Below are 12,780 nucleotides of genomic sequence, written 5' to 3' on the forward strand. Positions count from 1 at the left end.
CACGTCACCAGTCCTGGGTGAGTGCAGTGGTGCTTGTGGTGGGTGATACAGTTTATTGTTTTGTGACAGTTAGTGCAGTGCTGTTCCGGTTTTAGTACTGGCCCTTGGCAACAGCTCCGAAATCGTGTTAGCCATCTAGTGGTACAAACAAGACCATTATTCATACAGACAAACAAACAAAAAACACTCACGATACTGTTTCACTATGTTTAACACAGATTCTCTCGCAGTCCTTTTCGGTTCTCTCCATGTAAACCAATGCGAAGGAACAGATTACAATTTTCCGCCCTCTTTTATGCTGTCACACATAACCGCCTCTCTAATCTGCGGCTGCCACGTCATTTCCCTTCCGGGTCAATGCGTTCTTGCAACGTAGTCTCGCTTTCTTTCAGATTGGCCGACCTCCCGACCCTGGGAAAGAACTGTCAGACTAGCCCGTCGAAAGAACTCTGTTGTCACTACTTATTGCCCTCACAGGTCGGGAGGGAGATTTACAACCAAGAATCATTGTATTTCTGTCACATGCAGTAGTTAAACTGCCTCCCTTTGTTCTATGACATTTTGTCACAGAGGAAAGTATATGTGAACACATTGACAAACTTAAGTACATGTCACAGAAAACCTGACCGATTGGGGAGTATACTTTTCAGCTTATTAATTTACTGAGCAGTTATTCATTTTACTTCATGTTTACAAGGTGTTCTGCCACAGATGCCATTCCCATTACAATATACCCCCAAGGCTGTGTTGTTAAACATCCGTGTCTCATTTCTTCATATGCTTTAAATAATGGATATTAAAGTTTTTAGTAAAAGACCTAAAACTTGGAAAAAGTGTAATTGTGTGCTGTAGAATGAGCATTTATGGAGCTTTACTTATTGGAGTGCCACGTTATTAATAACCACTTGTTTTACTAGGTGGCTGTAGCTAATAGCCTTTGGCCCAATTTTACCCAGAAGGGGAAAGTGACTCGTTCTTGACCTTTTTAATGTTCCACAGCTAGAACACAGCTAAAAAACAACCATGTCCTGTTATTCACCTCAACAGAAATTAATTTGAGCAGCGTCTCCATAACAAGCTTCAGATGTCAAAGGTCACAGAATGGCCTGCTTTGGAACATACAATCAGATTAGTAGAAAATTAATGTCAGGGCCTTATATTTTATAAAACAATACACAGCCGGAATGTTGTCGTTCAAAAATGGTTCTTTAATTTATCTTCTGTTGAGTCCCCCCACCCCTCCGTGAATATAACCTCTTATAAAATAACTTTTAGAATACTAAATGTATGCTTGTTTAGGTCTCAACTGCAGCCCACAACATATTACATATTCAAAATCAGCATAATTTTAATACAAATACATATTTTTCTTTACAGATAAATTTAAGCAGGTAACTCTTTTAAGAGTAGGTGTATATGTGGCTTGTTTTTATGTTAAGGGGCCGTAACCCAATATTGAGTATGGAAAGTGATGTATTATTATTATTATTATTATTATTATAACTGAGTTGTTAATAAAAACAATAAGTTTAAGGCTAGTTTTACAAAGAGTTCTGTGGTTTAAAAAAAAAAAAAAAAAAAAAAAAGATCTAAACACTATCAAATAAGCTGCATTTGAGGCTGATACAATGACTGGTCAAAAATGTACAAAATGGCCTTATAGTGAGAAGGACCAACTAACTTGGTGCATGTTTGTTTGGAAACTGGTGAGTCTTATGATTTGGGTCACTGGATGTCTGTTGCTTTCACAATATGTTGCACAAGCCTGCAGGCTTACTCTGTCATGACCCGCTTGCAACCGGAGATCATTCTAATGGTGGATTTCTTTAAACTTTACCATTCCTGGGAGTCTTGATGGATTTGTAGATCAATGCAGGATAGCTGCACGGGACCCTGCTATCATGCCCCTTGTGAAGTCACTGAGATCCTGAAAAGCTGCACCCATTTTTTACACAATTCCTACACAAGACTCATAACAACATTGCTTGCACGGCAAACTAGGTGATTTGATCATTTTACTTAAATTCTCTAATTGTTTGCCCAGTTAATACGTAAATCCAGCTCTCAATCCAGTTCAGCTAGATAGGTTGCTGTGCAAACTCAGTTATGTTCTTCTCATTGCGAACTATGCCCTATTTTAAACCTGTTTTACTGTGAATAAAATTACTTTTAAACAGCGTGTGTGAAAATAAATTGGACCTGATGCGCCTGGCAGGCGCTGAATAAATGGACTGCAAAGGGTTAATACTTATTTTGGCCATTGCCTAAACTTAGAAAGACTATGAATTGCTGGAAGGCAGTGGCTGCTCATTGATAACCCCAATGTTGGCCAATGAGCCGGACATTGTTAAACATCCTGTAAAGGAGTCTGTTGTGGTCTCACACTCTGTAAAAGCAAAACTTGATGAGCGGCCAATCAAATTAAAAGTGTGAGAGCGTTTAAGACCATTATTTTGGGGGTTGACCACTCATAGGCTTGTGGATAAAGATTAATTTGAGATGGTCATCATTTTTTGAAACGTTTATTCCTAGTACTTGTAAAGTAATAGACCTTCCCAGCTGTGTAGAGTTAAACAGTAAGAGATGCCCAAGGTACATACTGATATTCATAAAGCATTCACATACTTGCAGTTACACAGTGCTACAAGGGACTTGCAGGTATTCTGCAATGCAATGTGTGTTGGCCAGAAAAATATTGTGTTTTTTTGTTTTTTCACACCAGTTGTACACTTGCATTGGTACACATGGGCTGCTACTGTGGGGCTATGAAAAAGGAACACGTGCGTGGGAGGGGTTAACATTTGGTTTGAGCTAAAGAACCGAGTAAAAACATGTTACAGAGTTTAATCTTCAGACAGTCTACCTGTAGACAGTGTAGCAATATGTTGTTTTGAATATTATACTGCAAGCACTTACATAAGCTGTGGATTTACTAAGCCAGTAATGTAGCTTTGTGCAACAGGTGCAGTTTTGTTTTATGTGGTTGACATTTTTTGAAGATTACTCTTGAATAAACAAGGTTGCTCACGACCCTGTAGATAGGACATACATTAAAAAAAAGATGCGTCTAAACATGTGTACTGGTGACCTAATTTTTCTTTCAAAGGGGTTGAATATACCTTAGATGAAAAAAGCAGGAAATTACCATTTCTGGGTTTGATTGAGGGAAGATTATTACCTGATGTAGTTCATGCACAGATATTCAGCAAAAGCTTTTGTTTCAGCTTTTGGCAAGCATTTTGAAATCCAAATACACAATTGAAGAAAATGTCAGGATAAAAAGTGTATCAAATATTAAGACCAAACTTGGCAGTCCTGATCAGCCTACAGGTAGGGAATGTCAAATAAACTAGTGAAGAAACTAATTATTTTAAGTACTTTTTTTACGTATTGGAGGGTTATAAAGATTTTTTTCCAAGAATCTTCAATGCAAGAGCAGTGTACTCTGCACTACACCTAATAAGGTGTCATGTAATCTGATTCCATGCTCAAGTTCTCATAAAGTGCTTACAATCCCATTTCAATTTGGATTTTTAATAGATCTTACTCTTTAGCACTTGCCTTACAGTTAGGATCCCCTGTTTTTCTTTTAATTAAAAGTAAGTTTAAGCCAAACTGTCTCTTTTTGAGTCTATGTTGTAATTTCTGGCTTTCAGCTTTGTAGATTGGTAGTAGTACACTCAGAGCATGAATCAGATTTTTTACAATACTTATTGTGGCACCTGAAATCAATCCATTTTGATTCCATGTTGTAACACAAGTAAATGAGGAAAAGTCCACTGTGTGTGTGTGTGTGTGTGTGTGTGTGTGTGTGTGTGTGTGTGTGTGTGTGTGTGTGTGTATATATATATATATATATATATATATATATATATATATATATATATATATATATATATATATATATATATATATATATATATATATATATATTAGGGCTGCCAATTAATCACAGTTAACTTGCTATGTCTTGAGCCTTTTGGCACACCGTACTTTAATCCCAGCCACGGCAGCACTGGATTGAGTGTCTGTGCAGTTATTGTTTACATAAAAAGTTAACCACTGAACCGCGTAATCGAGCAAAGTACTGAAAATGAATGGGAGGCTCACTGGACAGAAAGACACTTACTTGTCTACTGTCAAAGTGAGTTCCAGTATCACACACGCCTTCACTTCTCAAAATAGATTAGCAGCTTTTCTGCTACAGACAATAACAATAGAACAAATTAAACCCACCAGTTTTTACTGAATTTTTTTATTTTGAATGAGTAGACCAGGGGCATACCCAGTTAGCATATAGGCCCACCCAAATTTGCTCCTATGGGAATGCCAAATTTATGTAAATTTACATATTTGTTATGATTATATATTTTTTTTAAAAACTGCATTCCATAGGTGGGAGCTCAAGTTTAGGACAAAAGGGCTATTTTTAAAAATAGGCTTTAGCCAATCAAAGCAAACTAGTCATTGTGATGCTATGTTTGGGTGGGATCTTTCTCTCACACAACAAAATCATGTGCAAGCCACACTTGATTGATAGCTTGTGAGGCATCTGGAGCGAATCTTTTGAAAGTCCCAGACATTTCCATGTTCCAACTTTATTTCAAATGTGAAGTTTTTTAAGCAAACTTGCAGACTAATAATACTGCGACTAAACAAATTAGTCTATTTAATTTTTTAAAAAGACAATGGACAGATATCTGCAAACTATTAAATAGCATCTACTTCAGCAGTGGAAATGGCAACATTACTAAATTACCAAATTGACTGCATGATTAGTTTGTTACTTCATCTTTGGGAAAGTGAACCAGGGAGCACTGTAATGAAGATTTGAGAGCAATGTGGAATCATATTTTAGATTGTCAACTTTGCGACTTGAACAGACGCCTTCAAAGTGACACATGTGACCTCATGAAAGCCGCGTCTGCATGCTTGCAAAAATCAGACACGTTCGGCAGTACAGAAAGTCTACTACAATAAGCATGTACTTTCTACAACGTTAATGAAGCTGATGAAGCTGAAGTTTCAGTCTTCATTCAACAAATAAAGTGCAAATCGACTGTGGTGGGGGGGAAGTATCCAACACTAAAGTTTTAGATTATTGCCACTTGTATATCTTTCCAAATATGCACACACTTTTAAGAGGTTTGATCCCAATGACCACCTGTACACTGAACAGGATTAATACAACTGTTGCAAGCCTCAATGCTGACAAGTCGCTGAAGAACATGCTGTCTCTCCAGTGGTTTGAAAGAGACCTGTGCGATTCTCTAGATTATGACTATAATTGCAACATTCAACAGCAAGCCCAGTGCCTTATCCTGTAAGGTGGAGCGGAGACGAGAGGATACTAACTAGGCAATGTTAAGTCATTTACTGACTTTGATTGTATTTAATAATTGCTTAAAATGTAATATTAGTGTATTCTTGCTGTTTTGGCTTTTTTAAGTGCATTCACGGCGGATATATGTATATTATTTTTTGTTTACTTCAAACCGTTTAAATGGATTTACAGGAGAAATATTTGATGTATTCAGGGTTTTAATTGACTTAAATCAATTTTTAAATTAACTATTTCCAGTGATGTCAGACCTTTGATCATTGACCATCTAACCCAAATTGAGGCCCACCCACATTTCCAAGCCTAGTTACACCACTGGAGTAGGCTGCTTTGCTGCTTCTTTTGTTGTTGTTGTTGTTTTTTTGCGTATTATGTAAATCCTACCAATTGTTTTGTTAGTTTTCTGTTTTTGGATATGATGATAATGTTTTTTAATGTTCTCTTCACAATTAACAATTCATTTCCTATAAGTGTTATTGTAGCTACATATTTATAATTTTATTTAAAAAATAAACTCAAATAAACCTCAAATAAAAATGCATTTACAAAGATTCAACCTCAATTATGCAGTTGTATCTTACAAAATTGACACAGAATAATTGTTGTAGATTAACCACAGAGCTTGTTTATTGTGCTGCATAGTATAGTACTTAAGATGGCGTCTCTGTTGCACACACACCTCTCACTCAAGCAAGCACGACACGACACGACACAACACTCCACTGCATCAGGCAACACTGTAACACAGCAACCACAACAGCATTGATAGCATTGCAAACACAACAGTCAGAACGGTATGCACAATATCAACTAACAGAACATAACCTGTTCCTTCTGACAGTTCTGTTGTCAAGAATATATTAAGGATATTTTCTTCAAGTATTGTTCATCCTTGTTAGACAGCTTTTTGGGTCTTCCAGTCCTGGGTTTGTCAATTACAGATGATGTTTCTCTGTACTTGTTGATTAGCTTTATATGCCATACCTTGAAAATCGAGTGATGCAAGTCATTTTTGCATTGAGGGTCCAGGTTTCGCATCTGTAAGTTAGCACTGGCAACATGCATTGGTCAAAGACTTTCCTCTTGAGACATAAGGGTAGTTTCCCCTTCCGAACTATGCTTAATCTTCCAAAGGCACTCCAGCCCATTTTTGCTCTTATGTTGATTTCACACATTTGGTTCTCCATTGCCAAAACTAACTGTCCTAAGTATATGTAGTTAGTGACTTCTTCAAACTTGATCCCATTGACTTCAATTGCCTGTCAGCACTCGCGTATCCAATCCTATACAATTTGGACTTCAGTGACGGTTAAACGCGTGTGACGCATATCTGATTATTTCATTTTGGCCTTTTCCATCCCTTGTCCAATTTTTCAGGGAAAATAAAAAAGACACAATGTCAAAAATACATAGCTGAAAGGACTGTTTTAAAACAAGTAGGCTTCCATTTAGATGTACTGTAGTTGGTTTACGGGACTATATTTTCAACAGAAGAAATATTTTAATTCAGAACAATATGATTCTGAATATATTACTTGCCAAAAGAGACGACTGTGAACAAGTGGACAAACCACTGCTAAAGTTCACAGTGCACTTAGTAAACCCCATGAAATATATAATTTGTCAGGCTTTTTTTAAGGCAATTTCAGGGGTGTACTAGTAAAGACAAGGATTAAGCACAATTTAGTAACACTTAAGGGTACAGCTTGAGAGGGAGAGCTTTTTACACAATTTACAACACAGACATCTTTGCTCAGTGTTTCAACGGAGAGACTTACTGTAAGTTAAGTTAGTACAACTAATGTTACACTCATTTGTAAATGTACAAGTTGTATTATACTGTGGTATTCTGAATAGGTTATACGTTTTAATTAAAAAAAAAAAAATCCATAAATATGTAACCTTTGATTCTGATGCTGGAGTACAATATAAAGTACATTATGTTTTTAGTTCTAATTTTACAATCGTTATATATTTCAATAGCCTTGGGAATGGTGTACAAGTGAAGTGACTGATGTGTACTTGGCCTTTGAATTGGATGACCGTGGCAGGGCAGGGCCCTGCTTGTAATTATTGTATTGTAATTAAAAATTATTTGTTTTTTAAAATGCTTTGTGTGGTTTGTGTGTTGATGGCGGTTGGCAGGGATGGGGTTAATTTCCTATCCCTGCCAAGTACGTGTGAGAAATGTGGCTGGAGCCAAGTTGAATAATTAATGGTTTATGAGGTTCCAGCCACATGGTATTTTAGGGGGGGTATCCTTTGTTTGGGAGAAAGGAGTTTGAGTGTTTACATTGTGAGTAATAAACTGCTGGTATTATTTTGTAACTTTTTAGTGAAGGCTACTGCCCTGCCTACAACTGTGTAGTATTTTTTGTTTGAACCTTTATTTGGGCCTGTATGTCGGTTATTTTGTCTCTGTGTTTTTGTTCATGGTGTTCTTGACTTGTTTTTGTTAAACATTTTATTTTTGTTCTGTGAGCAGTGTTTTTCTTGATTTATTTGTGTAAAATAAATGCATGCCCCAGCGCTTAAACCCGCAGTTAGTCTCCTTCATACCTCCTGACCACCTTAGACATTCGGTCAACCTGTCACAATGACCAGAGAGGTTAAATAGCTTTCTAAGACAGATTGAGTAGTTTTTTTTTTTTTTTGCAAGGTACACTTACAGTTCGAATAACTAGTCTGGAGGAAGAATCCACACAATTTCTAACCAAGCAAACTTAATTTTCTTCTTGTGCCAAAGAGGGGACTAGTTGAGTAAAACTTGAGTGATCTTGACTGTTTTTCTTTGTGTGTAATAGAAGAAACTCCAGAAACAGCAAAGGCACCTCTTTTGTAGGGGTGGGACACCTCTTTTTGTAGGGGTATAACGCATTTGGTTTCTCTTCCGATGTCTCGAGTGTGCACCTGATTTTTACAGCTTTGTGTTTGAAGTTCAGATTCAGTGCAGAGGCAAGGAGCCCAGATCCATTCTGTTTTGACAGCTGTGCAAGCCTCATTCATAATCAGTACATGTGGTCAGGTGTGTAGCCATTGCAAAACTGCAGTGCACTGGCACTGACTTGTTTCATTTGTGGTCTCTTTGGTAGAAAATAGAAACTAGCTTGAGCAAGCATTAAGATAAATGTCTACCCCTCAACGGAGGTGTGATTCCACTAGGTCAAATGAAGGGCAAGAAGATGGATCATTGTGGATAAATTAGTCATAGCCCTGCTTTATTGTGTTGTACCTGATCTTTTGGATAAACCTGTAGATGGGCATACAGTAGGTTCATATGTGGATGTGGCACAAAGTGACTAGTAGACAAAATCACCCACATTGTACACCCACATTATAATTGATCTAAACCCTGTTGATTGCTTCTGCCAGCTTTGCAAACTATTATTAGAGGGTTCTGCTGAGTGAAGATTGGGAATTAGAATTTTGTCTTATGACGTTTTGTTTTTTTGTTGGCCCACCTCTCAGTAAGCTACACATAATGTTATGCATGCTTACAAATCTGTGCATTGGAGTCTGAACTGGAGGGGAAAAAACACAGGATCCTTATTTATACTGTTTTGCAAGACATTTTAGGATGTGCACAGAAGACATTTGTCTGCAATGCTATCAATTTCTCGCTTTTCAAGAGAATTTATTGAAATATTACAAAAAAAAAAAGTTTTAATTGGTTGTCATGTGCATTAATGGCCCAGATGCTATTTGGCAGGGAGAGAGACTCAGACTCGGAAAGCTGCATTTTAGTGCTAATGCACACTTTTATTCTCAAATAAAACAGATAAAACACTAAACAAGACACACTTGACAAAACAAATGGCACAAGGGCCAAAACAAAAGGTTATACAAAAACTCACGAACACAGGACTGAATAGCACAGCATGGTAACATAAACACGGACCTCCACCTCTATCACCAACATTAATTCTCTATTAACACTTGTGATCTCCTTCTTTATACACCTGCGGCTGGAGCCTAATTAATCATTTAATAATTTTCAGTTTAACAATTTAACAATTTTCGGCACCAGCCACATGCCCACGTGTTTTGAAATTTAACCCCCTCCCTGCCAACCCAATATTACACACTCAATTCGGCACAGCTTTTTCCCTGCCACAGATATATAGAATGCATTATACATATGGGTAATAGTTGCAGAGGTCCATTAACAAAAAAAAAAAGAAAAAAGTTGCAGCATGAATTAGGATACACTATGTTAAGTGCATATTTTCTTATCCTTTTCAATTTTGCTTAATTGACTATGGACGCTTGCCATGACTTTTCATTCCCTGGACCAAAACTCTTATATCTGAAATAGAGTTACAATACAGTACAGTACAGTTGGCCTCTTCAAAAGCAGATTAAGCACTGGTCTTTTTTAGCACATCAGTGCCATTTTACATGAAAATGTATTCTAAGGATGGTACTGCTTTATTATTTCAGGTTTTGAGGCAGCGAAGTCCTTTGCCCTACATGGAGCCCACATTATCCTGGCCTGTAGGAACAGAACTCGAGCAAGTGAAGCGACCAGCCTGATCCTGGAGGAGTGGGTGAGTACTAAGCATTGCGCTTTCCTCCATGCCAGGTTGAGCTTCCTCTACAAATAACCTGACAACCATGAACAAGGGAAATGGAGATACTTCATGGTTTTTCTTTGTATTCATCTGATGGTAGTCCTCATTTTGCTGACGTTTGTCGAAGTCTGAGTATTATCAGAGGTATGTAAAGCTGTCTTGATTGTACTGTCTAAGCAATCAACTCTGAACTGACCAGACCCATGGTATTAAGCATTCTTGTAAGTGAATATGAATGTGGTTAGTATTGTAAATGCACGTGCCGCTGCATTTTCACCCTAAATTGTACTTCGAGACACCTCTCTCTGTTTTTGTTTTAAGTGTTTTTCACAAAATAATGGTGACCCAGACACTTGACTCCACCCTGCATGGCTTGAGTAGTACTCATGTTCCAAATGTTTGTTTTTGCATTGTTGACCAAGTGTATTGTCCACAGAGAGGACGTGTAGAAAGATGATCTTTACAGTAGGTATTGTTTTGGGGAATTGAAGGAAGGGGTGCTAATGAACTATTATGACACTTTGACAGTCACACAGATTTATGATTCTTGAAAAATTAACAAATGAAATGCAGGTGCTGGAGCAGAAAGAATAAGCTATTACAGAACTTTAATTACAAGGAACCTGAGGCCGAGAGAGAATTAGTTGATTAATTACAGGATGCTTATAGATTAAAGCAAATGGTAAGCATTTTAACCAACTACACAACTAAATAATAAAAGAAAACCTCTTGCCAGTTTGACTAAGTAATTTACCATCGCTGACAGTACTACAATCCATCTCAGAATGCTTAACACATTTTCTGGTTGCTGTTAATCATTTGATAGGGACTTGAATTCTTTTGGTTTTAAAATAATTAATTTCGGATAGCATTATGGCTGTTTGTTTTTGGCTGTTGTCTGTGAAAGAGCCATAAATAAGCTTTGAATCCTTTTTATTTGGCAAATGTGCAAAGGAGCCTCTTTTAAGTTCTCATTCCGCAGTAAGACACATTACAACAGTACTTATCTACTTTCACATTAAACATTTCTCATTCCTTTTTCCCTTGTTGAAATGTGATAATTGTCGCCTACCGTTTGATTTTCCTTTGAAATGGACATTTTATTTTTTAATGCAATAAAGCAGTTTATATGTTCAAAGGAAAAGTATAGTAGACCTACAGTACAATACTAAAGTTGGATGCTCAGGTCTCTTGCCTGTCTGTACATATGTAATTGTTAATGATGGTGTAAGTCATGGTTTTCTTTTTAATGATGCAGAGAACAACTCTATTCATAACCCAATAAAGACTCATTGAACGCAAGTTTAGACAGTGTGGATTGGGAAACCTACAATAAGTGTGGTTCAGCAGCAACTTGGAAGAGGGAAACAGTTAAAGACATTTTGTGTTGGCCGTCTGTCATTTAATACATGATGGATGTAGTTTTTTTTTTCCTCCTCCCACGCTTTTTAATAAAGGTTAATAGGACATAAGCAGTTATTAATACGGAAGACGGTACAAAACAGCATTGTATCTGCTTCCAGGGCTGTCCATTATCAGTAATAATCTCCGGAAAGGAAAGATAGCTGTGAAGATAGGACAGCCTGCGCCCTGGAGGAAGCTAAGAGCCCGGTTAACACTAAGCATGCATCCTGCCAGTGAAAACCAAGAAATTGGACATTCTGCAGCGCTTCATTGTCAACAAGGAAATAAGAGTTTCCTGAATCCTATGATTGGTAGCTTCCGAGTAATTAAGAGGGCTTTTGTGTGCCAGCCTATTGGTGTACAGCAAACAATTACAGTGCAGTTTGTTGTGTGTGAACTTGAATGTTCAGATCTCAGTATACATGCTAATGCTTATGTAATTAAGGTTCGGTCATCCTTTCCCTTTTTCCATCCAGTTATGGAAGGTTTTACACAGCAGGGGGTGCTGTTCTTTTTAATGCAATGCCACAACCTGCTGGTTATTGTTTTCATCCTTATTAGCACCCATTACATAGTGGTTTAAACCAAGTTTTAATGTGAGCTTAATTATCCTGTAGTAAAACCAGGAAGGGATCAAACTACTGTGCAAAAAAGTGTTTGTATACATTCCTGATATATAACCAACCCAAATCATTACCTTAAGTACGAGCCATTTACATTACAATGCAATACGTTTATATAACACACTTCACAGTTTTGTCTGTTAAGCCAAATTGCAGGGATTTTAAACAGATCAATGTTCAGTGACATTGCCTTACCTAATAACAATGCAGTCAGATTTATTTAAATTCATTTTTACAGTGTATTTTACCATTAAATGTAAAACCTTTACATCTCAAGGTTTTTAATGTATGTTCGGAGGCTACACCATTTCAAACTGTTTTAGGGTATACAGTACAAGTATTTCAAGGGTTAAAAGTACTTTTTTTTTTTTTTTTTTTAATTCCATTTATTTTTTTTTCACTTGCCTTGAGTGGAGGAAATGAGAAATTTGGAGTCCTGATTTATTTTAATCAGGAAGGAATTATCTAACATAAATCTCTCCTGGAGTAGAGGAATGGCCCTGAAGCCGCCAAGAAAAAAAATATCAATACTAAGAAAAGGAGAAATGATTGTTCCAATCCAGTGCTTAATTGACTTAAAAGCCTAATGAAAAAGCAGTGCAGTGCTGTTTGTACACAGTAACTCTAATAAATGTAGAAATCTTGGAATGCTCCATAATTTGTATACTATACAAATAGGTATATTACATTATTATAAAATGATTGCAGTTTAAAACTGAATGCATATTCTTTGCTTCTATTTATTTCCACGTTGTAGGCTGTTGACATTCATTTATTTCAAATTCGGCTTTTGTTCCTTAGCTTGGTCTCTGTTTGACTTCTTTATACTGTAGCTGTTGCA

General features: G+C 36.9%; 1 protein-coding gene across 2 annotated transcripts in view; it reads left to right on the forward strand.

The window, feature by feature from the left end:
- wwox (WW domain containing oxidoreductase) overlaps positions 1–12,780 on the forward strand; it is a 363,108-nt gene that overhangs the window by 14,862 nt on the left and 335,466 nt on the right. For both annotated transcript variants that reach the window (XM_041268214.1, XM_041268213.1), the window contains exon 5: positions 9,782–9,888. In XM_041268214.1, the coding sequence (XP_041124148.1) occupies positions 9,782–9,888 (107 nt within the window). The remainder of the gene's footprint in view (positions 1–9,781; positions 9,889–12,780) is intronic.

Source organism: Polyodon spathula, chromosome 13 (genome assembly GCF_017654505.1).
Source record: "Polyodon spathula isolate WHYD16114869_AA chromosome 13, ASM1765450v1, whole genome shotgun sequence".
NCBI lineage: Eukaryota > Metazoa > Chordata > Actinopteri > Acipenseriformes > Polyodontidae > Polyodon > Polyodon spathula.